The 25,620-nt window shown below is 43.3% G+C and overlaps 1 protein-coding gene across 1 annotated transcript in view; it reads left to right on the forward strand.

Moving 5' to 3' along the window:
• Positions 1 to 25,620, forward strand: part of SCRIB (scribble planar cell polarity protein) — a 630,584-nt gene that overhangs the window by 252,430 nt on the left and 352,534 nt on the right. The window contains 1 exon segment of the mRNA XM_030220397.1: positions 9,016 to 9,094. Coding sequence (XP_030076257.1) covers positions 9,016 to 9,094 — 79 coding nt within the window.

The raw sequence follows: 25,620 nt of genomic DNA on the forward strand, positions 1-25,620 counted from the left end.
TGACAATGAAAGAGTTGCAGTGGGTTATTGATGAGGCAGTCATCAGAAACGTTTTCTGCATTCTTCAAAATGACATATAATCTGCTATAAGTCTTATATACTTGTGTAATGAGGTCCATTTCTTGGTACTTTTATAGGAAAAGCTTGCATTATGTTTTGTTTTGTAGATAATTTTTTTACAACAGGGAAAGTGAAGAGAGGCAATTTCTGGAATTTAGTGAGTGAGTTTCGTTTGGGTAGTTCTGTGAGGTTTTGCATGTGTGAAGCAAACATGCCAAATAGAATTTGGAATACAAATACACATAATTTAAAAGTGATTCTGGAGAGGGCGGGGGGAGGATTGGTATATTTGATGGGATAATAATGTTGGCAAAAATTTATAAATGCTGTATGCTAGTTAGCAATTGTTGTATATTTAGACTGAAACAGAGCTTGCATGACAATGTTGGTGTTGATACAATGTCAATAAAAAACGTTTGAACTAAAAGTGATTCTGGCCTTCGATGGAAGCCAGTGTAATTTTAGAAGCAGGGGAGAAGCCTTCGAATATTGTGGAGCCCAAACAAAACGGGCAGCAGTATTTTGTGTGGTTTGTAGGTTTCTAATTTTATTGAGCTTCTCTGCCTTTGCCTTTACCCTCAATAGGGAGGATTCACAAGAATACTACCTGTGCCACCTGTCTGCTTCATCCTCTCTCCCAGAGCCATGATGTCACTTTTGATATGTTCGGAGGGGTACCTAGCAGTTGACAGACTTGGGGAAGATACACTAAAGACTTGTTAAAGCCCTTCCCTTACCGATTCCCTTAGCGAATCGGTAAGGAACGGGCATGCATCAAGGAAAAGGAATGCAAATGAGCTGCTCGTTGTAGCTCTCTTGCATTCTCTATTCCATCGTTAAACAGTCGGCCGGTCGAGCATGCGCAGAGCAGCCAAGCGTTATGCTGGCTGCTCTGCGCATGCCAAGTACGCCTCTGTGCCGCCCGAAAGGAAGATGCTGCACCGCTCACCCCCTCTACGGCCTGCTGCAGGAAGGCTCTGATGCTGCTCAATCCTAGCAGGAGAGTGCAGTTGAGGACGTCTATCCAAAAAGACGTCATTTTTGGATGTCCTCCCCCTCTCCAAATAATAAAAATAAAAACGTCCTTTTTGGACGTCCTTCACTCAGCTGAGAGACCTGGAAGTCTCTGAGCCAATCACAACGCGTTGGCTGAGCTAAACGCTCTGTGATTGGCTCAGAGACTTTCAGGCCTCTCAGCTTACTGAAGGATGTCCAAAAAGCATGTTTTTATTATTTGGGGAGGGGGGGGGGGTGGGGTGGAGGAGGATGTCCAAAAAGGACGTTTTTTTTTTAAGTGGAGCGCTAAACGCTATTTGCCTTTGGTGTCTCTAGAAATCATGAAAACTCCTTTTTATTATCTGGCGGAAACGTGCAGGCACATTTGGGGTAGGCAACCAGAGCATCTGAAGTTTCAGAGAACAAAAAAATTAGCCCGGATTAAAAATCAAACAATTTTGGCTCCGGTACTTCCTCCTGGACCATCTCTCGCTGCCCATTAGTATCTACAGGAACACAATTTTAAATGCAATAGTATTAAACAAGACAAATAATAACCAGCTCTAAGACTTAAGGGTGGGTTTTTTTTGAGTGAAGGACGTCCATAAAGGATGTCCCTGACGAGCACTTGGATTGTTTTTTTGCCCCGATTTTTTTTGGTTACATTTATAGAAGTTTTTCAATCCCGCGTCGCCCCAACGAGAGGTACAGACCTCTCGTTAGATTTTCCACGGTTGCAATCGGAAAACGGTAGTGCATCTTATTACAATACGGTTTCTACACATTATAATACTAATTTGCTCATCTTCATTCTGTTTTCGTTAGCTGCTACTGTGATCGGAAAATGGCTGGGAGAAGCCTTTAGTGCCTGCCAGGGTTTACTACTTGCTCGTTAATGGCTCGTTAAGTTTAGTGCATCTGGCCCTCAAAATAGATATTCTCGACCAGATGATCAAAAGCCCTGCGCTGTTCCAAACAGCGCCCTAAAAATAGCGCCGGGACAGCGCAGGGCTTTTCTGCATCGATGTTCAAAGATAATGCATGCAAATCTAAGCAGCGCTATTATCTTTGATTATCATGTTTAAAGTGCGGGAGAATTGTGCCGAGCATGCGCTCAGCACAATCCTCCCGCACTTGTTTGACAGGTCTGGGCTGTCAAAAGCCCAAACCTGTCAAACAACCTGCCCCGAGGCCCGTGGTGTGCTGTGGTGTCGTGACACCCCCCTGGCCCCCTCCCGGCCCCACTACCTTTTGTTGGAGGAGGGACGCAGCTTGCCTGCCTCCATCCTCCTTCGTCAGTCGACGCCCAAAATGGCGGTGCCTAGCCCCGCCAATTGCATCCTGGGATGCGCTGGGCGGGGCTACAGACCATGTAAGGGAATCGCTCCCTTACATGGTCTGGGCGCCGCCATTTTGGGCGTCGACTGATTGGAAGAGGAGGGAGGCAGGCAGGCTGCATCCCTCCTCCAACAAAAGGTAGGGGGGCCGGCACGACACCACAGCACACCACGGACCACCAGGGACTCTAAGGACAACGCTGGGGGGAGGATGGATCACAGTGAGAGATCCTTTGGCCGGAGGCGGCCAATCAACGATTTCTGGGGGTTTCGGGGGCTGGAGACCCACCGGATCTCCAGCCCTCCGTGAACATGGGGGGGGGGGAATCGTCGGGGGGACCGGAGGTCCACCGGACCTCCAGCCCCCCGTTCGCGTTTGCCTTGGGGGGGAAGGGGGGCCTGCCAGCATGCAACTGCATGCTGGACAGGGCTCACCATTCATCCCCAATGATCCGCAAAATCTAACGCCAGCTCGGAGCTGGCGTTAATTTTGCTGCAGCCAGCGACCCAATCTTTGGCGTGCTGGTCGCTGATCATTGGGGATGAATGCGTTAAGCGCCAATTAGCATGCATTTGCAAGCTAATTGCGCTAGAAGCCCTGTTTAGCATGCATTTGCATGCTACTTGCGCTGAGAGCCCTCGAGTGCGCTGTTTCAGGCGCTCGAGGGCTCTGATCATGGGTCAGCTGCAAACTCTGGCGCTAGTATGGCGTTAACAGCCTCTAGCACCAGAGTTTGCTTTTGATCATGAGGGCTTCTGTTCTGAAATAAGTGACTGTGAGCCAGATGCAATAAACTTAACGAGCCCTTAAAGAGCCATTAACGAGCAAGTAGTAAACCCTGGCATGCACTAAAGACTTCTTTCCTACTACGTTAGCAGCTAACGAAAACGGAATGCAGATGAGCAAATTGTGTAGAAACCCCATTGTAATGAGATGCAAAACCTTTTCCGATTGCCTAAATGCTGGAAAATCTAACGAGAGGTCTGTATCTCTCGTTGGGGCTGCACGGGATTAGAAAAGTTATTAAAATGTTTAAAAAAAAATTGGGGGGGGGGGGGGGGGGGCAAAAACGGCCAAGTGCTCGTCAGGAGCGTTCTTTATGGATGTTCTTCACTATATATTAAAAAAAAAAAATCAAACAGGCTCCGATGCTGCAGGTTCTTTTTTGGACATCATTCAACCCCGGAATAATAAAAAACGGCTTTTCTGGCAGTGCTTCACTCAGCTCGGATACCAGGACGTCTCTGAGCCAATCACAACGCATTTAGCTAAATGCGTTGTGATTGGCTCAGAGACTTCCTGGTCTCTCAGCTGAGTGAAGCACTGCCAGAAAAGACGTTTTTATTATTGCAAGGGGGGAAAGACGGCCAAAATGGGCGGTTTGTTTGAATGGGTGTCCTCAACTGCACCTCTGCTGGATCGAGCCGCATCGGAGAGGGGTGAGCAGTGCGGTGGGGGGAGCGGCGGAAAGTGGGGAGCAGCGGGGGGCTGCTTGAATTTTGCTTTTTCGGGGTGGGGGGACCGGCGGAAAGTGGGGAGCAGCGGGGGGGGGGGGGGGGGGCAAGGCCGTCCGTACAGGACGCTCCTGATGAGCGCCCTTGCCCCCTCCCGACCCTTTTTTTTTTTTTTTGTTTTTTTGTTTTGATTTGGGAGCCATGTGCTTGTGTTTGACTGTTTGTGGCATGCGCAGAGCAGCTAACATAATGCTTGGCTGCTCTGCGCATGATTTGGGGGCCGATTAACGATGTGTATTGTGATTGTTTGATACATTGTACGTTTCTATACCGATCTGAGCATGTGTGACTTTTTTTTTTTGGTGCATTCTTCGTTTTTTAAAAATCGTTAGGGCCTTTAACGATTTTGATTTTTTTACGTTTGCTTGATGCATCTACCCCTGACTGCACTGCTGGGAAACTTCAGAGTTCTCTTGCAAACTTGATACCTCTAGACCTGCAGCAGCCCGAGGAGGAGGGGGAAGACACTCCTTCACAATCAGGTCATTTGCTCAGCTCTGTTATTGCTAGTGGTTAATTTAGGAGGCATAAAAGTCAAGTCCTGCAGGGAAAGTGTGTATTTACTCTAAAGACAAATGATCTCAAAATAACATAGAGAAGTGTGTTTTGTATTTGTCTGAGCTTCCTAACATTGGTGCTTACGTCACACATTCTGATTACCTCTGTTTTTATCTATGGCTTCACGTCTTGTTTTTAAATAATGTAACCTTTATTTTTATAATAATTTGCCTGTGCCATTGCTTGTCAGTATCAGTCAGATTCGCATGAACAGAGGAACGTAATAAGTAAAAACAAATTTCAGAGTGCATACCATTACACATATTTTATTTGTCCCTCCTTGCACTGTCACCAGTAGGAGCTCCTCTACAATGTCACACTGAAGAGTAGCTGACCACAGTAGTGCCTGCAACTAGCACAGACATTTTTGGTGCCACCCCTGGTGCTAGCTGCTTTGATTGTGACTCTAGCATTGAGATTTGGATCAGAACTAGCTGCCTCATTTAATTGTTTAGATCAATGGCATAGCCAAAAGGCAATTTTGGGTGGGCCAACAGGTTGGATGGGTGGGCATTAGTGAAAAGCCTGCCACCTGATGCACCCCTACTCCAACATCCCTGCCCCACCCCTACCCATTCTCAATAACTTCAGTGAGGGTAGCAGTGCAGGCTTTTGTGGCTAAAGGCCACTTTGAGGGCTATGGGAAGTATAAGGGGTGCACTCTTCATCCTCCATTATGCCATGGACCCCCAAATAGTCTGCATCCATGGAACCCCCTGACCCTCCCCCAACAGTGGATACAGAGCAGAGCTAGGACCTTTCCTCATAAAACTCACCACTCAAAAATTTTTGTTTCTATTGTTATCTCAATAATCATATTTTAAAGAAATAAAAAAATCTATCAAACAAAAAGTCACTCAGAACCTAGAGCAAATCTACCATGCCAGCACTAACATCCAAAACAAGGATCCTACTTTAGGGCTGTAAATATATTTGTGCTCGAAAATATCAATACATCTATTGAGAAAAGTGAACAAATTACTACAGAATACTACATAAAAAATTCATGCCAGCAGAATACCTTGGTCACTCACACAGGACACAAATGCCAAATACAGATTAAGTGACCATAAACATAAATTGAAACCCCAAGAAGCCAGACCTTGCATGTAGTACAACACCAGAGAAATAGAAAGAGAAGCACTTCTTCCTACACTGTGCAAAATATAAAGAAAGCACATGCCAGGGATGATGTTTGGGGGGGGGGGGGGGGGGGGGGGGGGGGGGGAGACTAGGGCAACAGTTCTTGGCCCCCCTGGGCAGAGACCAGAGAGAGCCCCAAGCCTCCTGTAAGCTGGAGAAGGTGCAGCCAGATAATACGCTTTGAGGTCCTTTCCCAATTTTCTGCCCTGGACTCCAGCCATGTCTAACACCAGCTCTGGCAGGATGCCCATTTCAAATCTGACATATTCTAATTACAAAATAGAAAAATAAAATTATTTTTTCTACCTTTTGTTGTCTTTTCATTTTATTTTTCAAATCATGTTGGTCCCAGACTCTGGTTTGTGCTTCTGTCAAGTCACCCACCAAGGTCTCCTGTCCATTTGACATTTCTTCTCTCTTCATGTCCACTATCCATCTTCTTCCATCTCTGTGTCTATCTTCCTCAATGTTCAGAATCTCCCTTTCTCTGTGTCCCTATATTTCCCAGTCCAGCTTCTCCCTCTCCTCTGCCATGCCAATGTGGCTCTCTCCTCTCTGACCCCACCCCATCCATAACAACATAAGAATAGCCATACTGTGTGACCAATGGTCCATGTAGCCCAGTATCCTGCTTCCAACAGTGGCCAATCCAGGTCACAATTAGCTGGCAGAAACCCAAATAGCAGCAACATTCCATGCTACCAAACCCAGGGTAAGCAGTGGCTTCCCCCATGTCTATCTCAGGTTCGGACTTTTCCTCCAGGAACTTGTCCAAACCTTTTTTTAAACCCAAATATGCTAACCGATTGCTCTTACCATATCCTCTGGCAGCAAGTTCCAGAGCTTAACTATTCTTTGTGTGAAAAAATATTTCCTCCTATTTGTTTTAAAAGTATTTCCATGTAATTTGAGTATCCCCTAGTCTTTGTACTTTTTGAAAGACAGATTTCACCTTGGCCTAGACGCTTTTACAGCAGGTCTAAATCATGATGTTTTTCTTTCTGGCCCCAGGAAGTAATATTGTTATCCATTATCACAAAAACACCAACCCCCCCCCCCCCCCCCCCCCCCCCCCCCAGACATCACTTAATGTCACCTACATCATGCCCATGACATGCCCTTCCTGTCAGTTTTTGGTGACTATCCAGACTTAAACGATTTCTTTTTATTTTGGTTCGATTGTACGATTTAAATATCTGACATGCCATTTTTTGGATGTTTCACTTCCCCCCATCCTTTCCAGCATCGGGCTTTCTTGCCTGCCTGCCTATCCCCCCCCCCCCCCCCCCCCCCCCCAGGTTCAGTTTTGATCCCCTCTTCCTTCATCCCCTTGGTCTGGCGTCTCTTGTTCCCTTCCCTTTCCTCCCCCTCCTGCAGGCCCAGCACCTCTCTCCCTTCTCTCCAGCCCTCCTCCTCCTCCCACAAGTTCAGTACACCTCTCTCTTCCCTGCAACCCCCCTCCTCCTACAAGTGCAGTACACCTCTTCCTTTCCTGCAGGCCCCCACCTTTCACAAGTCCAACACACCTCTCCCTTTCCTGCAGCCCCCACCTCTTCCTCCCACAAGTGCAGCGCACCTCTCTCTTCTCTACAGCCCCTTTTCTCCCACAAATCCAGCATATCTTTCCCTTCCCTGCAACCCCCATCCTCCCAGAGGTCCAGCACCCCTTGCTGCCTTCCCTCCTTCATTTCCATGATCACTGCTGCTTCCTTCTCCTTCCCTCGCTGCCACTGCAGTGCTTGCAGCTTACGTGTTCAGGCCGTCTGTGATTCACACAGGTACTCTGGGGCCTTCCCTCTGCAGCATCTGGCCCTCTCTGATGCAAATTCCTGTTGATGGGAGGGCCGGACAGGACAAAGGGAGGACCCTGGATTGTCTGTGTGAATTATGGACAGCCCAAAAATGTAAGCTGCAAGCATTGTAGCAGTGGCAGGGGAAGAAGGAAGTGGCAGTGAGCAATGCTGGATTCTGGCCTACCTGTGGCTATGCCCCTGGTTTAGACATTGGGAAACTCTTGGAATTGTACTGGGAGGATATTTCCTAATGTGTCTAGAGATATGCAGACGTGCAGGAGGTAATTCCTGTTGTTGAGGTTTGCTGTTTTGCAGCTGGGGGCTTTACTTATTTTGAAATTCCCTGTAAATTTATAATGAAATATCAGTCTGTAAAGTATTTATTTTCTTGAACCCTCTCAGCTGTGTTAGTTGTAAAATAGAGAAAATGACAGCAGATGAAGATCATGTGGCCTATCTAGTCTGCCCATCCATAGCATTTACTATCCCTCCTCTCCTTTGTACTTGGCCCATGTTTTCTTGAGTTCAGATACAGTCTTTATCGCCATCACCTCTATTGGGAGGCTGTTCCATGAATTTACCACTCTTTCCATAAAGAAGTATTTCCTCGCATTACTCCTGAATTGATCCCCTTTCGCCTTCGTCCTATGCCGCCTCATTCTAGAGCTTCTGTTCAGTTGAAAGAGACTTGCCTCCTGTGCTTTATGCCACTGAAGTATTTAAATGTCTCTATAATATCGCTCATCTCCTGCTTTTCTTCCATAGTATACATGTTGGAATCTTTAAGCCTGTCTCCATATGCTTTATGACAGATCACTGATCGTTTTAGCAGTCGCCTTCTGCACTGCCTCCATTCTGTTTATATCTTTTCTTAAAGGTAATTTCTCCTAATTGGCACAGGGACCTGTTTTCGCTCAGTTGTTAGCATAGTGCTTTGTGTTTTTTCCTTTTCAGAAGAATTTAGTAGTTTAATCATTTCCTTTTCTTTCCTTCATTCCTCCTGTATGGTAGAGTAAGGATATATGTTGGTATTATTGATTTTCTGTAAAGTATGATTATTTGATTGTTGTAATGATAATTCAATAAAATTAAAAAAGTTCAAGAAAATATTTTTTAATTCAATGCATAATCAAGGTCTAGAATTCATTGTTGGAGGATGTAGTGAAGATGTTAGTATAGCTAAATTAAGAAAAAAAAAGTTCAGACCATTTCCTGGAAGAAAGGTCCATATAAAACTACTATTGATGTGAACTTTGGAAAACCACAGCCTATCCCTTGGAATATACAGCATGGTTTTTGTCTGCCTTTTGAGATCCTGCCAGGTACTTGTGACCTGGCTTGGCTACTATTGGAAACAGGATATTGAGCTTGATGACCTTGAATACCTAGTCCCCAACCCAGTTTGTCAGATCTTAGACTTTTATGGCCATATGCCAAATTCTCATTCTGTTTTGTGGACTCCTGGACCCCCCCCCCCCCCCCCCGGTTCTCATTCTATGCTCAAGGCCTCACTTTTCCACTCTCATCTGGTTCCTTGCTCTGTGCTATAAGCTTCTTCTGCTACCTGTCTCTCTTCTCTGCAAGTGATTTAATTGTTTTTCCTTCCTCTGCAGACATTCCAGAAATCCCAGAAAGCATCAAATTTTGTAAGTCATTGGAGATTGCAGACTTCAGTGGGAATCCCCTCTCCAGGTAAGACACCAGTTTCTTCAAATGTTTTGAAAATTAACAATGAATTGTTGTGTTGACTAGTGAGGTGGTTTGAAAACTGCCCCATCAGATAAAAGGAACCAGTTACTGCTCCAGTGCTGTAAAAGTCCAAGTTTGATTAATCCTTTTGTATCAGCTATTGCTGTATTTAGCAAAAATTATGGAAAATCTTGTTGTAACATAAGAGAGGAGTTGGAAATCAATAAGAGCCTGGAAAAGGCGCCAGGCTGGTGTTCAAATGGGGTCTGACGTTAAGGTAGTGTTGACTGTAGTAAGGTATGAGATCTATTGTTTAGATCTGTGATATCAAACTGCAGCCCTACAGGAGATTACTCCTTTTCTCTGGAGCTGAACAGTTGCTGTTTTTCTGTGGGTTCGTAAGTACTGTACGTTTTAGCTTTGAATAATGTGTTTTCACATTGATCACTTTTTGTTTCTTTCACCCTTTAGAGAACTCGTCAGATTTTTCATTGAGTTTTTTTTTTTTTTTTTTACACTGGCATTGGTGTACAGAGTGGGATTGGAATTTCTTTTTAACATTGAGTCGTTTGGAATTAACATTGTCAGTGCAAAGTCAGTGTTTAAGAAGCAGACCTCTAGCGGCTTCGAGAAGTGTGGACAGTACATCAACATAGTGTTGGAAATTGAGCTCTAAACAGGTATCACCTAGGGATGGGGCCAGGGTAAGCCCTTTTGGGACCTAGGGCCACAAATGGTAGTGTTGGCCCTCCCTGAATATTTCAGGAGGGCACTGGAAGAGTTCCAGGGTTGGGCCTTGGCCATAAAGGAGCACCTTTGGAGCTGCATGGCAGTCTTTGTGCCAAGGGCCCAGTAGGGTCCAAGTCAATGCCTCTAAAAGAGCCAGAGTACCTCATGGGGGCTCAAACTCCAGTTGGGCCTTAATCTTTTTTCTGTCCTCATTGGAGGATGTATGGAACAAGGGGAATATAGACAAAAGGGGCTGCCGCTTAGGGTATGAGTTGTCTCCAGAGGAAGATGAGAATTTGCTGGTAGACACACTGTATCATAGGAAAGAACTCTCCTTGTTGTTTGACCAGGTCTCCTTGACTCTCTGTGGGGCTGGTACAGAAGGCTTCCCTCGCAGTAACTATGGGTTTAACAACGGTTTATTGCAGGTTAGCAGTGCATGAAGGGTTTCAACATGGGTGTTAACTCATGCAGAAATGCTGACCACATACTGCATTAAAATGAATGCAAATGTGGAGTTTAGCCATTCTGTGCCATGCAGAGTAAAAAAAAAAATAATAATTAAAATAAGTTGGCTGTGTAGGTAATGTAGAAAGATTTCACTAGGTCTGAGGCAGTGTAGAAAGGTTGGTTGAGAGGAGTGGGTGTCTGCCGTTACCCTTACTTCTCCTCCGAACCCGACCACCCTACCCTGGATACCTTTGCTGCATCGGCCTCCAATGTCCTGAACCCATCCACCTGCTCTTCAGAAACTTTTGACCCCCACAAGTAAAATAAATTCAACCCTGGTGTGTATAGGCACTTCCCCATCCACGTGATCCCCTTGTGTAGGTACTTCTATCCCCCCCCCCCCCAAACGACTCAAAGAAAACCCAGTCTCTGTGTCTAGCGACACTACCCTCCAACTCACCCCCCCCCCCCAAAAAAAAAAAAATCAAAGTCTCGGTGCCTAGTGGCAATCACCCATCCAATGCCTTCTCTATCATACCTTAAGAGGCAGGAGTGATGCCCACTTGCTCCTGCCTCCTGTGTTGCCATCTTGAAAAATGGTGGTGCCCTGTCCTAGGTGGGGTTAGCCTGCCATATAAGGGCATCGCTCCTGTCTCTTATTACAATTGATTTTAGCCAAAAGGCCGAGAAGCGATCCTGTCTCTTAAGATATGACTGGTCTGGGTACCTGATGGAGGAGCTAAATTCAGATGCTTTTCCCCCCTAGCATTTTTGCTGCACAGATCTCAGGCAGTGATGTGCAAGAGTACTTTGTTTAATTCGATCCCTACAAGCATACCAAGGATCACTAGTATTGCCACTGCTTTAATATTTATGTAAAACTGCCGTTCTATTATGTATGCTACTGGCTACAAATTATGAAGAGTGTTAAGGCTAAAGAAGGGCAGTGGCTCCAGCTTAATTTTGTTCAAATAATCACAGTAATAAACCTCAATTCTTTTTTTTTTTTTTGCATTTATAATGTTACAATTCAAAGAAAACTTTGAAACAGTAATTTTTAGAAGTATTATAGAAGCTAATCAACATCATTAGCCTATGGGTCAAAAGAAACGTATTACAAAATATAGTCCACATAAAAAAAGGAGGGGGTGAGTCAAGGACAACTTCTATGCGAAAATGGAAACAGTAATTTCTAAGGGGGGGAGGGGTGGAAAGGAAAGAGAGCAGATAACCTATTTCCAACTATAGTTATGACCTAAACTAGTAGGCCATACTCGAGGATGCCACAGAGAGTCCCTTACCCTCTAAGAAAAACTGTAATTGAGCTGACTCATATAACACATCTGTTATGAGCTGCTGCACCCATGTTGTCGTTCTTTATTGTTGGTGGCATTTTTATTTAATCTCACTTATATTTTCAAACAGAGAGGCAGCGGATTGTCTTTTTGTTTGGGGGGGGGGGCAAGCTCTGCCCCCAGCTCCAGCATCTCTCCTTACCTTTCTCTCCCATAGCCATGCCCCTCCCACGGCACCCAGCATCTTTCCCTACCTTTGAACCCCCCCACCATAGTATTTTCCTACATACAAAAATATGTAGGCAGATATTAAACTGAACTCCCAAAAAGTCACAGTGCAACTCCAGAGAAAGTGATGCATGTCCCCCTGTACTGTGCAAATATAAAACAGCAGATACAAATTTCAAAAACTGACAAATTTCAACCACTATACTATAGGTGAACAAATACAAATAAAACAAAAAATGGAAAATATGATACCTTTTTATTGGACTAAATACATTTTTCAGTTAGCTTTCAGAGGCCAAAATATCTTTCCTTATGTCAGGTCAGTATACTGCTGTTATGGTATTCTGTTCTGACATGAGAAAGGAGGGTTTGGTCTCAAATGTATTAAAATTAGTCCAATAAAGATATCACCTTATTTCCATTTTCTGTATTTATTAACAGAGCTACCACACTACTTTATCCTAAACTAAAAATAAAATTCATTTTTTCCTACCTTTGTTGTCTGGCCATTTACTTTTTCTAATTGTGTTGGTCCCAATTTCTTGTTTCTTCTTTCCTTGATCTCTTCTTAAGTCTCGCCATCATCTGCCCCCCTCTCTCTACCCCCCCTTTCCATCCAGTGTGTGTCCCCTCTCACCTTTCCATCCAGCGTGTGTCCCCTCTCACCGTTCCATCCAGCGTGTGTCCCCTCTCACCTTTCCATCCAGCGTCTGCCCCCTCTCCCCTCTTTCCATCCAGCGTCTGCCCCCTCTAACCTTTCCATCCAGCGTCTGCCCCCCTCTCTTATTTACATCCAGCGTCTGCCCTCTCTCTCCCCTCTTTACATCCAGCGTCTGCCCCCCTCTCTTATTTACGTCCAGCGTCTGCCCTCTCTCTCCCCTCTTTACATCCAGCGTCTGCCCCCTCTCGCACCCTTTTCCATTCGGCCCTTCTCTCTCCTCAATTCCATCCAGCATCTGCATTCTTTGTTCCCCTTCTATCCGGCATATGTCTCTTCTTCCCCCCCCCCCCCCCCCCCCCCCCCCTTCATCCAGCTGGTTTAAAAATAGGTTTGTACAAATTCCTGGAGGAAAAATCCATAAACCATTACTAACGTAGACCTGGGTAAAGCTACAGTTTTATCCCTAAGGTTAAGTAGAATGTATATTGCCTTGGGTGAATCTCTTCATAAAGGTGGTTAATAAATCTGAATAAATTTTGAATGAATGTTGCTACTTTGTGACTCTGCTAGATACTTGTGACCTGGACTGGCCTCTGAAGGAAACAGGATACTGTACTTGATGGATCCTCGGTCTGATCCAGTATAGCAACTCTTTTTTTTTCTTATGTTTTTATTAAGCTGTGCTTGGAAATTGCTTCTAATCAGACTCGTGGTGCTCGGCATGAACACTGTTTGTGTCTTTTTGCTGCGTTTTCTTGGTCTGACTGCATTTCTTGGTAATTGAGGATCCTTTCTCTCACCATATGAGATATAGAGAAATCACTTGGTGCTGACTCCTCTAATATCAATGGCTTTCTTGTTTTTTTTTCTCCTTTACCACTATGCCCATTTTTGCATCAGGCTTTTTATTGGTTGGAATGGGAGTATCCCATGTGATTATAACATCATCTCCAAAATTCTGTCATGCTCATGATTCCAGTGCTTTTCTTTTAGTGATGTTATAGTGTTTGCAGTGGTTCTAGTGGACGAGAGGTTCCACCTTATGTCTTCCTGTACAGAAATTTTCTCCCATCAGAAGTCTGCAGCCAGCAGGGAAATGAGTAATCAGTCCCAGCTTTTCCTAACAAAATCTGCATTCATCTGTTTTCCCAGTTTTTTTTTTCAATGGCAGCTGTGAGCCATCTCGTCTGTAATTCACTGTCCTGCTATACAGCGATCAGTCTGTTCATCCTTAGGTTTCAGTTCACTTCTTCTTAACCAGTCATGTTTCCAGTTTACATCAACTTTTGGTTTTGGACAATTTGTATTTCTCAGTGTTTTTATGCACCTATAATGTTGGGTGACCAAGAATGCACAAAAGGTAAGCTCTTGTAAAACTGAAGTCTTTAATTGCATAGGAAATGTGAATTGTTTCAAAGTTCAGTTTGGATATTGGGCAATCATTTGTTAGAAGGCATGGATCAGGTAACATAGTAGGTGACGGCAGATTGAAGGCTTGAATGGTTCACCCAGTCTGCCCAGTAGTCACACTCAATTAAATCAACAATGAGGGTGGTAAACATCTTACATGGACTGTTTGTATGCATGTGTATCACTTAAGGGAATAGTTATCAATATGGGTACTGTTAAGGCATGCTATTTTACCACTAACTTGTGCTGTTTCAGGACAAGTCCCATTTTATGCAGATACCTAATTACTGTAAAATAGCACATCTTAACAGTAGCCCATGTTGATAACTTCTTCCCCTTACTCTCTGTGTGTCTACCAAACACACAGTAAAGTTTGTGCCATCCCCCTCAAATAGACAGTGAAATACTTTCTGCAAAGCTTTCAGTTTTCTTTTCTATGTGGTTTGTTCACACAAGCGTCCTGGCTGCCCTATCACCAGGGTTGCAGCTCCATCATGAGCAATCATTTATCAGATGCGATTAAAAAAAAAAAAAAAAAAAAAGCTTTCTGGTGGAAAGGTTTTACGGATGGCTGACCAACAGGTCTGGCATGTTATGTTCTGCACAGTATTCCATTGCTGCTAATATTTAATTACTTTTATTTTCAGCACTTGATAGTCCGCAAGTATTCCCTGAGGCGACTATGCGTTTTACAACTTCTATTATAGATACTTTGCACTGTCCGTAATAGGCGCACAATCTAAGTTATATATTGTACCTGGGCCAGTGGAGGGCTAAGTAACTTGCCCAGGGTCACATGGAGCTGCAGAGGGAATTGAACCTGGTTCCTCAGGATCTGAACCCACTGCTGACCGTAAGGTAGCAACAGGAATCAAATCCGGTTCCCCAGGTGTGCAACCCGCTGCACTGATCATTAGACCACTCTTCTGTTGACCATTTTTGAGCATTAAGTTCTACTTGTCTCCTCCATATGAATCCCACCTGGTCTTTATGTATAAGGCCATAAGGTAGGAACAAGCCTGACTGCCAGCAGTGCACCTAAGATTTTAACATCTGAGTTTTATGGGGTGGTAAGCTTCTGTAAACAAGGGGTCCTTTCCTGGTTTGTGGATGGCCATGATAGCTTCATTAATATGCACAAGGAGCTCTTTATTTTCTAATAACCCACCACACTAAGCCTCCAATGGAAGACATACCTATGTACATACATGGTATATACATATAATTTCTATAGTGCTACTGGACATATGCAGCACTGTACACATTATATGCATGTACTTTTTGTGTCCCTAGTGGGCTCGCAATTTGTTTTTATACCTAGGGCGGTGGTGGATTAAGTGACTTGCCCAGGGTTACAAGGAGCTACAGTGGGAATTGAACTCAGTTTCCCAGGATCTCAGTCTGTTACATTAACCATTGGGCTACTCCTCCATACATAACCTTGCAGCATTGTATAGAATTGTGCATTGAGACCCTCAGGGTCTGGTGCCTTATACAACCTACTTCCTTTAATCACCTTTAATTTTTCTGTAGCTGTAATAAGCTGTAATTTATTGAGCTCTTCATGTGTAACCTTAGATAGGGGTGTATTTGCCAGGAAGTTCTCAGTGGCTCCTTGGATCACCTAACTTGACGTTTAAAGTTGTTGAAAAAATCTCCAAAAGTTACTTTGGCAGTCCTCCATCCCCAATTATATAGTATTTGTCCCTTACATGTTTTTGGTGCAGTCCATTGGGTAGCTAGAGTGACAGCATTTTGTCTACGTTATTTCCAAACCAGTACAGCTTATATTTATAGCATAATTGATTTTTCATTGTTCACTCAATAATAATAATATTATACATGGTGCATAACAAAACAAAGATTTGTCTTGAACCCAGCAAAACTGTTCATTGTTGTCGAAAGCTGAAATTTCAAGGTTTTGTAGAAATTTGTCGATCCTTGGTGTAACACTGCCTAAGACTCCTACAACAAAAGGGGTAACCCGACATGGCTTTCTTCAGAGTGTTGCTATTTTTATTGTCAGATCTCAATATTTTGTTAGTTTTACCAATTCTACTTTAATTCTTGTGTCTTTTAATTCTCATGTTTCGTGGTACTGCAATGTCGATGAATATCATTTTGATTTCTGTGATATTGGGTGTGTTATGTTCCATTTGTTGGTCTGTTTGAATTTGAAAGCCCCAGAAAACCTTGAATTTTTTTCATTTTCTATGACTTTTACTACGTTACGTGGTGGTTATACCAGTATTTGTTGACCTTAGTAATACTTCCTGCACAAGCTCCAGTGGATCATTGTGGCTACCCTGTTGTGACATTGGTTGTAGTCAGTTTGGGCAATTTTACTGCATCCACTATGCAAGTGATTGTTTCATCTTTTTCATTTCATTTGCTATTTGTTCAAAGATGTTGAACATTCACTTTCATGAAGTTAGGTTGTAAAGCTTGTTCCTTAGCTGCAAAAATGAGTTCTTCCATATTCTTCTTGAGGGTACCAAGCCACAGCCATTGCTGATTTCTGGTGCTATGCTTGCTATCAGTTTCTCTAATGTGTTGTCCATGGATTGTTTTTCCACTTAGCCAAATCAGTTTCCATTTCAGTTCTGTACTCATTTTTCTTCTCTGTCACCTAACTGTGATCTGCACATTTCAGTTAATATTTTTTATGGCTGGTCTAGATGTCATTCAGTCCTTTTTGTTCCTTTCTGTCTAATATGGAGCAGACCCTGTCCACCAATTTTCCATGATAAAGCTGATTGATGTCAGCTTTACAAAGCATGGGGCATTATCAGTAGTTTTTAAGGTTTTCCAGTCCAGATTGTCCAGTCTATAATTATAGCTGTGTAGCTGGCTACTTGAATATTCTAGGTATTTATGGCCTTGATAGTGTTTCCACTATTTATTTTGGAGTTTATGACTTTCTGGACTCTATTTAGGTATTTTGATTTTGCTTTATCTTTAAAAGATAAAAGATGGCTGCCAGATAGCTGGCACAGAGCCAATGAGCTCCGAGACCACAGACCGGGTTCACTCATAACCGACACAGAAGGCAACACTGCAAGCCTCAAAACGAGCACAGAATTACCAGACACTGAACCAGCGGAACAGTGCAATGGTGTGATCCCACCGATCAACTGCAAGACCGCAACCTTATCTGAAAGCCACGTTGGAGGAGGAGGCTGGTACAGCCAGGTGGAATTGCTGCCCAAATGGAAACCGAGGGCGACACTGATGGTCTTCGAAGCCAGGAAACCAGGAATAAAAAAACAGTGCCTCCGCAGCAAGGGAGAGATCGCCCCCGACCCCGCAGACAACTGCAGCAATCTGCACAAGGTGGCCGACCAACTGGGAAATAACCAGGTGAGGTGATAACCGGCAACCTCGGAGTCAGGGAGAGGGGAATTAGCTCCCACAGGGAGGGAGAGATCCCCCCAAACTGCCGCAGACAGCTGCGGCAATCAGGCAAATGACTTAGGAACCAGGGAGAGGAAAGGAGAAAATGTTTGTCAGCAAATTTATACTTTTCAAATATTAGAACGTCTGTATCCTATCACACCGATTTCTCCTTTCCTCTAGGTTGTACATGTTTTTGTCAACAAGTTTCTCTTTGTATGTCTTGCTATGTAAACCCCATACCGTTTTCGTTGCTTTTCTCTGAACCTGCTTCAAATTCTTTTACATCCATAGCAAGATAACGGCCTCTAAAATTGGACACAATACTCCAAGTGGGGCCTCACCAGTGACTTTTACAGGGGCATTAACGCCTCCTTTCTTCTGCTGGTTATACCCCTTTCTATGCAGCCTAGCATCCTGGCCGCAGCCTAAATGCCTTGTCACATTGTTTTGTCACCTTGAGATCCTTAGACACCATCACCCCCAGATCCCTTTCCTGAGCTGAGCGTACCAATCTCTCCCCTCCTGTCTGGTACATCTCTCGTGGATTTCTGCATCCCAAGTGCATCAGTCTGCACTAATTTGCATTAAATTTTAACAATATAAATTCTTAGGGTTCTAATCTTATCTGGTATCCTCTTATAACAAACTCACAACTTCATACCAGTTATTTATTTTCTAATAATATACTATCTCTCTATATAAAAGGCAACCCCAACGTTCTGAAGCCTCCATGGAAGTTGAGGCGCCCGAGATATCCGCTGTGCCCTGGAGTGTCTGCATCGCCCTCGCGTCAAAACGTCATGACGTCGAGGGCGGAGCTATGACACTCGAAGGCCGAAACGGAAACTGTGGCGAACAAGGCAAGTAGCTCGGAGGGACGGAGGGAGGGGGCCCCTTGCCAGCGCCCGTTTCATTGCGTTCTGAAACGGGCATTTTTTCCTAGTAACTAATAATTATGAAATATTTAAAAAAATAATTATAGTGCTTAGTCTATTTTGAAGTGCCAAACCGCCATTTATCATGGAACCAGCATATAGCAAAACAATCTTATACCATCATAGCACTGGATCCTCCTATTCCTACCTGCCTGTAATCAGAAAGCAACGTTAAGCCTAATACAATTGCCAGTCAATGCTCATTTGATGTTCACAGTAACATACTCAAATATCACTTACCTCATAGCAGGTGCATGTAGAGTGTCATCCACTGGGTCTTGTGGTGCTGATAGTTAACAGTGTATCAAAACGTGAATTCTGTGCTCAAAAATCACAACTAATATTAACTCAAAAGACGTTGTTCACAGCTGTGTTCAGCACAGAATTCACATTTTGGAACACTGTTAACCAGCAGTACCACAAGATTGGACAGTGGATGCCACTCTGAATGCACCTGCTATGAGACAAGTGACATTTGAATATGTTACAGTGAACATCAAGTGCACACTGATTAGCAATTGTATTAGGCTTAACGTTGCCTTCTGATTACAGGGAGGGAGGGATAGGAGGATCCAGTGCTATGATGGTATAAGATTGTTGTGCTATATGCTGGTTTCGTGATAAACTGAGTTTTGGCACTTCAAAATACACTGAGGGTTGATTACATTTTAACTGCCAGACCCTTGACAATTCTTCCAACATTTGAAGATCCCTTCTCATGGTTTCTGCTCCCTCCAGGGTACCCACTCTATTGGCTATCTTCTTGCCATCCACAAAAAGGCAAACTTTTCCTTGTAACCCTTCAGCAATGTCTCTTACAAATATATTAAACAGAATTGGGCCCAGCATCAACCCCTGAGGCACCTCACTAGTCACTTTCTTTTTCTCTGAGCGGATTCCATTTACCATCACCCTCTGCCTTCTCAGCTTATTCAGGAGTTCTTTGTGAGGAACCATATCAAAGGTTTTGCTGAAATCCAAGTAGATTACAGCTAGTGCACATCCTTCATCTAATTCTTTGGTTACCCAGTCAAAGAAGTCAATCAGATTCGTTTGGCAGTATTTTCCTGTGGTAAAGCCATGCTGCCTCGATTCCTGCAATCCATTGGCTTCTAGAAAGTTAACTATTCTTTCCTTCAGCAGAGACTCCGTTATTTTTCCTACCATCGATGTGAGACTTACTGGTCTATAATTTCCCACTTCTTCCCTGTCTCCGCTTTTGTGAAGAGGGACCACATCAGCTCATCTCCAATCCCACGGAACCTCTCCCTTCTTTAAAGATCTATTGAATAAATCCTTAAGAGGTCCCACCAGGACTTTTCTGAGCTCCCTCAGTACCCTGGGGTGTATATCATCTGGCCCCATAGCTTTGTCCACTTTCAGATTTTCAGGCTGTTTATAAATGTTTTCTTTCTTGAACGGCACAATATCTAACCCATTTCCAGATATTCCCTCGGCAGCTGAACACAGTCCTTCTCCAGGATTTTCTTCCATGAACACCAAAGAGAAGTATTTAGCACATTTGCTTTATTCTCATCACTCTCTACATAGCTGTTCTCAGCATCTTTCAGTCTTACAACTCCATTCCTATCTTTTCTCCTTTCTGAAAAAGGTCTCATCACCTCTTTACATGTTTAGCCATTTTGTTCTTCCACCTGCGCTCTCGCTAGCCGTATTTTCCTCTTCACTTCTTTGAGTTTAATCCGGTAACCTTTTCCATGTTCCTCGCATTGTGTTCTTCTGTATTTCTTGAATGCAGTCTCTTTTGCCCTTATTTTTTTCAGCCACCTGTTTGGAGAACCATATAGGCTTCCTGTTTCTCTTGTTTTTGTTTACTTTCCTTGTGTAAGGATCAATTGACGTTTATAGCAATTTTCGGCTTGGACCACTGTGCTTCCACACCTATGCCCACTCTTTCCATCAGCTCTTCCTTCAGGTACTCACTCCCCCATTATACCAAAATCAGTATGTCTGAAATATAGTACTTTTGAGTTTTATGAGTTTATGGAAAGAAGTTAGTTATTTTCTTTATCTCAGCCTTGTCATTCTGGCTGCTTTGATTGGAAGCCTCTTAGAACTGTTGAGGGTTACAAGCCTGGATGTAATGTAAAACTACATAGCCATTCTGTCATAGAGACTGATCAAATGTTTGATCCAGAATCCAATTATTCCTTCTTTTCCTGGTGCTCTCAAGTTCTTAACCTTCCTTGTTTGTTGCCTGATTACCTCAGTTATTGGAACATTGTTCATCTTGACTGAGTTCATACTTTCCTCAACTTGTTGAATCCATTTTGCTGCTTTGTTGTGTTCTTGTGGGCTGTCACGGAGGTCTCTCCAGACCTTCAAGGTTTCATTTTTGTCAGGGCATCCATTGACATTGCCTGAATTTCCCACCGTCTTATTGAATAAATGATTTGTTCAAAATTGCCAATTTTATCGACGTTAGTTAATTTGACCGTCAGATCTTTTGATTTTCTTTGCAGTGGCTTTTGTTCAGTTTCAGCTCTTCAGACTCTTCTCTGATCATTTTTAAGTGTAAAGTGTATTGTTTCCTCAGGCTTTGCTTGATTTTTTTTTTTGTTTTGTTACATTTGTACCCCGCGCTTTCCCACTCATGGCAGGCTCAATGTGGCTTACATGGGGCAATGGAGGTTTCTTTCCTTCATGCTTTTCAATTTGCTGAAGTCAACTCATAGCCTCTTACCTTTCCTTTCAAGTCTGATTTCATTTGGGGATTTGATTTTGCTGATTAGCTTTTATAACATCATACCCTAATTTTGATGTTATCACTTCCACAGTACTGTAACTCAGTGTTTCCAAAGTCTGTCCTGGACTACCCCCTTTCCAGTCAGGTTTTCAGGATATCCACAATGATTATGCATGAAATTGATTTGCATACACTGCCTCCATTTGTTTCAGTTGCTGCTGTTATATTTGTTGCTATTACAATATTAGATAACCAAACAGCAGCTGCTATCCAAGGACTTTTGTAATTGGTCCAGAGCTTTTTCTATGCAGGTGTTGCAGTACATGCATTGTATCTGTGAATTTATTGTTGAAACCAATGTGATCCCTGATGAAGGTTTTTCTGAAACTTGGCCAGGTTGGATCCTGTTTCCATTAAAGTTGACGTCTGAATAAACTCTTGCAGTGTTTGTCGCTCCTTGGATCGCTGCTGCTGTTTGGTTGTCTGTACTGCTTCTGCAGCAGACTGTCTCCTGTTTGTTTCTGCTGTTACCATATTACCATCCTTCAAGATCTAGAACAAATCTTTTCTATTTTTTCTTTTTCAGGGGTGGCCATCTTTGCCATTCCATCAAGTTTTCCATGAACTTTTTTTTCTTTAAATTCTGCTTGTATCTCAGTGAGAAAAGAAGGAAATATATTTACTAGAGAGCAGGGGTAAAACTTGTGGAGACTGTGGGGGAAGAATCCGGCAATGGTAAGTCCGACTAAAGTTTGAGTTCTATTTGGTGCAGGGTGGAAGGGTTCTGACTCACTACTTAGGACTGTGTTGTGCTGTGTTTGTGCCAGTTGGGGGTGACGAAGTTTGATGCAGAAGAGTGCGGGAACAGGTACCATTCTGTCAGCACCGACTGGCAGTGTGGAACAGCCACTGTCTGATCATGCATGGAGCACAGCTACCATTTTACAAACTCGGAGCCCAGCAGAGCATTCAGTTGCATCGGAATCTGTTTTCTCCAGAGTTTATATTGTTCTTACACCAGGCCTATTTACTGAAGCAGGGGCAGTCAGAGTTGCTTTTGGGCCTTGTAGAGCATCTTCCACATTCAGGGTCTTCAGCATCACTTTCATTGCACAAATATCGAAGTCTGATAACATCATTGTGTGTAACTGAGCAGACAATATTTCAAATCTACACCAAGGAGAAATGTGTCTGAATTAGTCTCTTACTGGTTTTTGGGTGTCCCTCCAGTACATCTGTCATCTAATAATCTGTATCCTTGGGTGGCATCTCTTTTCACACTGTTCATAGGTACTGCCATACTGGGACAGACCAAAGGTCCATCAAGTCCAGCATCCTATTTCTAACAGTAGCCAATCCATGTCACAAGTATCTGGCAAGATCCCAAAAAGTACAATATATTTTATGCTGCTTATCCTAGAAATAAGCAGTGGATTTTCCCCAAGTCCATTTTAATATTGATCTATGGACTTTTCCTTTAGGAAGCCATCCAAATATTTTTTAAACCCTGCAAAGCTAACTGCTTTTACTACATTCTCTGGCAACAAATTCCAGAGTTTAATTATGGTGAGTGAAGAAACATTTTCTACAATTTGTTTTAAATTTACTACTTTGTAGGTTCATCGTGTGCCCCCTAGTCCTAGGATTTTTGGAACGAGTAAACAAACGATTCACGTCTACCCATTCCACTCCACTCATTATTTTATAGACCTCTATCATATCTCCCGTCAGCCGTCTTGTCTCCAAGCTGAAGAGCCCTAGCCGCTTCATCCTTTCCTCATAGAGAAATCTTCCCATCCCCTTTATCATTTTTGTTGCTCTTCTCTGTACCTTTTCTAATTCCACTATATCTTTTTTCAGATACGTCGACTAGAATTGAACACAATATTTGAGGTGCGGTTGCACTATGGAGCAATACAAAGGCATTATAAAATCCTCATTTTTGTTTTCCATTCTTTTTCTAATAATATCTAACATTCTATTTGCTTTCTCAGCTGCCACCGCACGCTGAGTACTGCATTACCTGTGTTTCCTTGGAGAAGGCAAAATTGTTTATCTGTAACAGATATTCTCTAAGGGCAACAGGGTAGTAGCCCTCACAAAACCCTCTCTTCTTTCCTATAAGTTGATTTCTCACAGTAAGAAGTTGTTTGTTTGTTTTTTTAAGTATATGGAACTGAGGTGACCTTACATGATGACACAGCCTAGAATTCCCACACAGGTGCGCACTACTCAAGAAATCTCTGAGAGCTTTGTGTACATTTTTTGACTCAGATTTAGTTGGATGACATGACACTTGCAAGGACTGATATCCTGCTGTCTTTGGAGAATATCTGTTAAAGTAAGCGACTTTGCTTTCTGATTGAAAGAAGGCAGAAGATAAAAGTATGTGAGTTTGATTTCCAGGGTGTGTGAGCTCTTCCTTGTCCTTACTATTGAACATTTGTTTGTATTCCCCTGGGGAAGAGTGTTTGATCTTTTGGATTTTTCTTATCTCTGTGCACATAATATACAGATGATATCCTGTTTGGAAATAAATACCGATCTGGTATTAGACAAATACTTCTGAGGTGGAGGGAATACCCTGGTAAAAGGAGGACACCCAGTTATGGTTGCCGCATCTCAAAAAAATAGAGAGAATTTCGAAAAGGTACAGAGAAGGGCAACCAGTATAATAGGAGAGTTGTTCTTTCTCCTTTATGAGGAAAGGCTAAAGATGTTGGACTCTTCAGCTTGAAAAGACAGCTGAGGAGAGAGATGTTAGACATTTATAAATTCCTGAGTGGAAGGATGGTCAGGAGCTCGCAGTGTGCCCTCTCTCTCTAGGGATGACCTGTCAGGGGTTTAGAAGGCTAGAATTTCTATGGAGAATAAATTGGTGCAGTTGTCTTCATGGTATCCACTGACTCGAGATTGAGTGGTTATAGCAGTGTTTCTCAACTTCTTCAAGCCAAGTCCCCCCCGAGTCGAACAAATTTCAACTGAGTAACCCTGACCTCAGATCAACAAAGATTGTGAAATGGACATTTTTATTAAGCAGTTAAGTAACTTGGCAACATATATAATACATACAGGTAATTGGAAATGGCACACAAAACAATACACAGTTCCACATATCTGTTATATTTTACTGTCATATGAACTGGCTCCTTGACAGATGGTCTGTTTTTACAAACTGAGTAAAAATGAACAATGTGTCTTTTTAGATAGTCTATTTAAAAAGACTGGTGAAAAAGATTTTGCACAAAGGTGGAGAACTTGCCCATACTGACCAATCAGATTCCTTGTTACATTTTCCCAAAGAATAAAAGATGAAACTTCTTTGGTCACTATGGGCAGCTTCTCTCCTTTTGTGAGGAACTGGTATTTATTTATTTTTAAAAGGGGGGGTAGTGTTTTTTTTTTTTTTTTTTTTAATAAAAAGACCATACTAAAATGAAAACTAAAAATAACTAACACAGTAATGATACACAAGTGCAAACTGTCTTCAGAACATACAAAGAATGCAACCACAGCTATTTAAACTCTGTGTGGCCTGTTATCTTTTCTAGTGTTCTGTGCTTAGAAAATTTGAAATTAGCACAGTTAGCATGATTTGTTGTATTTCATGCATGTGTCTAACACCAGCTTTGGCAGATGTACATTCCAAAACTAACAGTCTAATCATGACATAGAAAAAGTACTTTTATTTTCTCTCTTTGTTGACCATTTTTCTAATCATTCCAGCCCCAGTCTCCAGTTATGTATTCCTCTTGTCAATCCCTTCTTGCCATTTTCTCTTAAGCTGGGGGGAATTCCCCCCCCCTCCCCAAGAAAAAGACAGACATAGCATGAAAGTCTCCATGGTCCTAACATATCACCCCCAAACAACAATAGGAGCTCAGCAGCTCCAACGTATTACCTCCAGAGAAACAGCAAGAGAAGCTCTGCAGCACCATCATAGCACCTCTCAGTGGGAGCTTATAGGTTTGTGCTGCCAAGCCCCTTTTGCTGTTTCTCTGAGGCTGGGAGGCTTTCATCCCTAGAAAAACAGGATGAAGGGCTAAGCAGACCCAACATATCACCTTCCACCCTCAGAGGAACAGCAAGAGGGGCTTGGCAGCCCCAACGTATCACCTCTCATCCAGGGGCGTAGCTACGGGTCGGCCCAGGCTCACCCAATCTCAGTTTAGGCCCACCCAGTTTTCCCTGCTCCTCCAATCAGTGCACAGCCAGCCTTTAGCCCCACAGCAGACAGGAAAGAGCAGCTCTTCTCTCCTTCCAGCATTGCAGCACCAGCCACCAGGTATCGCCCCCCCCCCCCCCCCCCCCGAGCCTTCCAATCCCCCGATTCATCGATAGCGTCAGCGAGAAAGCAGTACACACGCTGCTTTAGACCTGCCCGAGAAGCCTTTCTTTCTCCTTCAACTTCCTGTTCCCGTGTAGGCGGGGAAGTTGTAGGAAAGAGAAGGGCTTCCAGGCAGGGACAGGTCTAAAGCAGTGTTTGTACTGCTTTAATTAACCATATATTAACTGTTATTCTGAAAGGGGTCACTGAGGCTGCTTAACAGCTTATTTTTGGATTCCCAGCTCACAACACGTAGTGACTGATCCTAGTGTGACTTCAGTACAACTCTCGGTCTGACCACTGCAGTGCCTGGTAGCTTTGATTTATTTATTTTCTCCCTTTCATTTATGACCAATCCATCACATTATTGCAGTTTGGGGTCCCCATAGAA

Source organism: Microcaecilia unicolor, chromosome 1 (genome assembly GCF_901765095.1).
Source record: "Microcaecilia unicolor chromosome 1, aMicUni1.1, whole genome shotgun sequence".
Taxonomy (NCBI): Eukaryota; Metazoa; Chordata; class Amphibia; order Gymnophiona; family Siphonopidae; genus Microcaecilia; species Microcaecilia unicolor.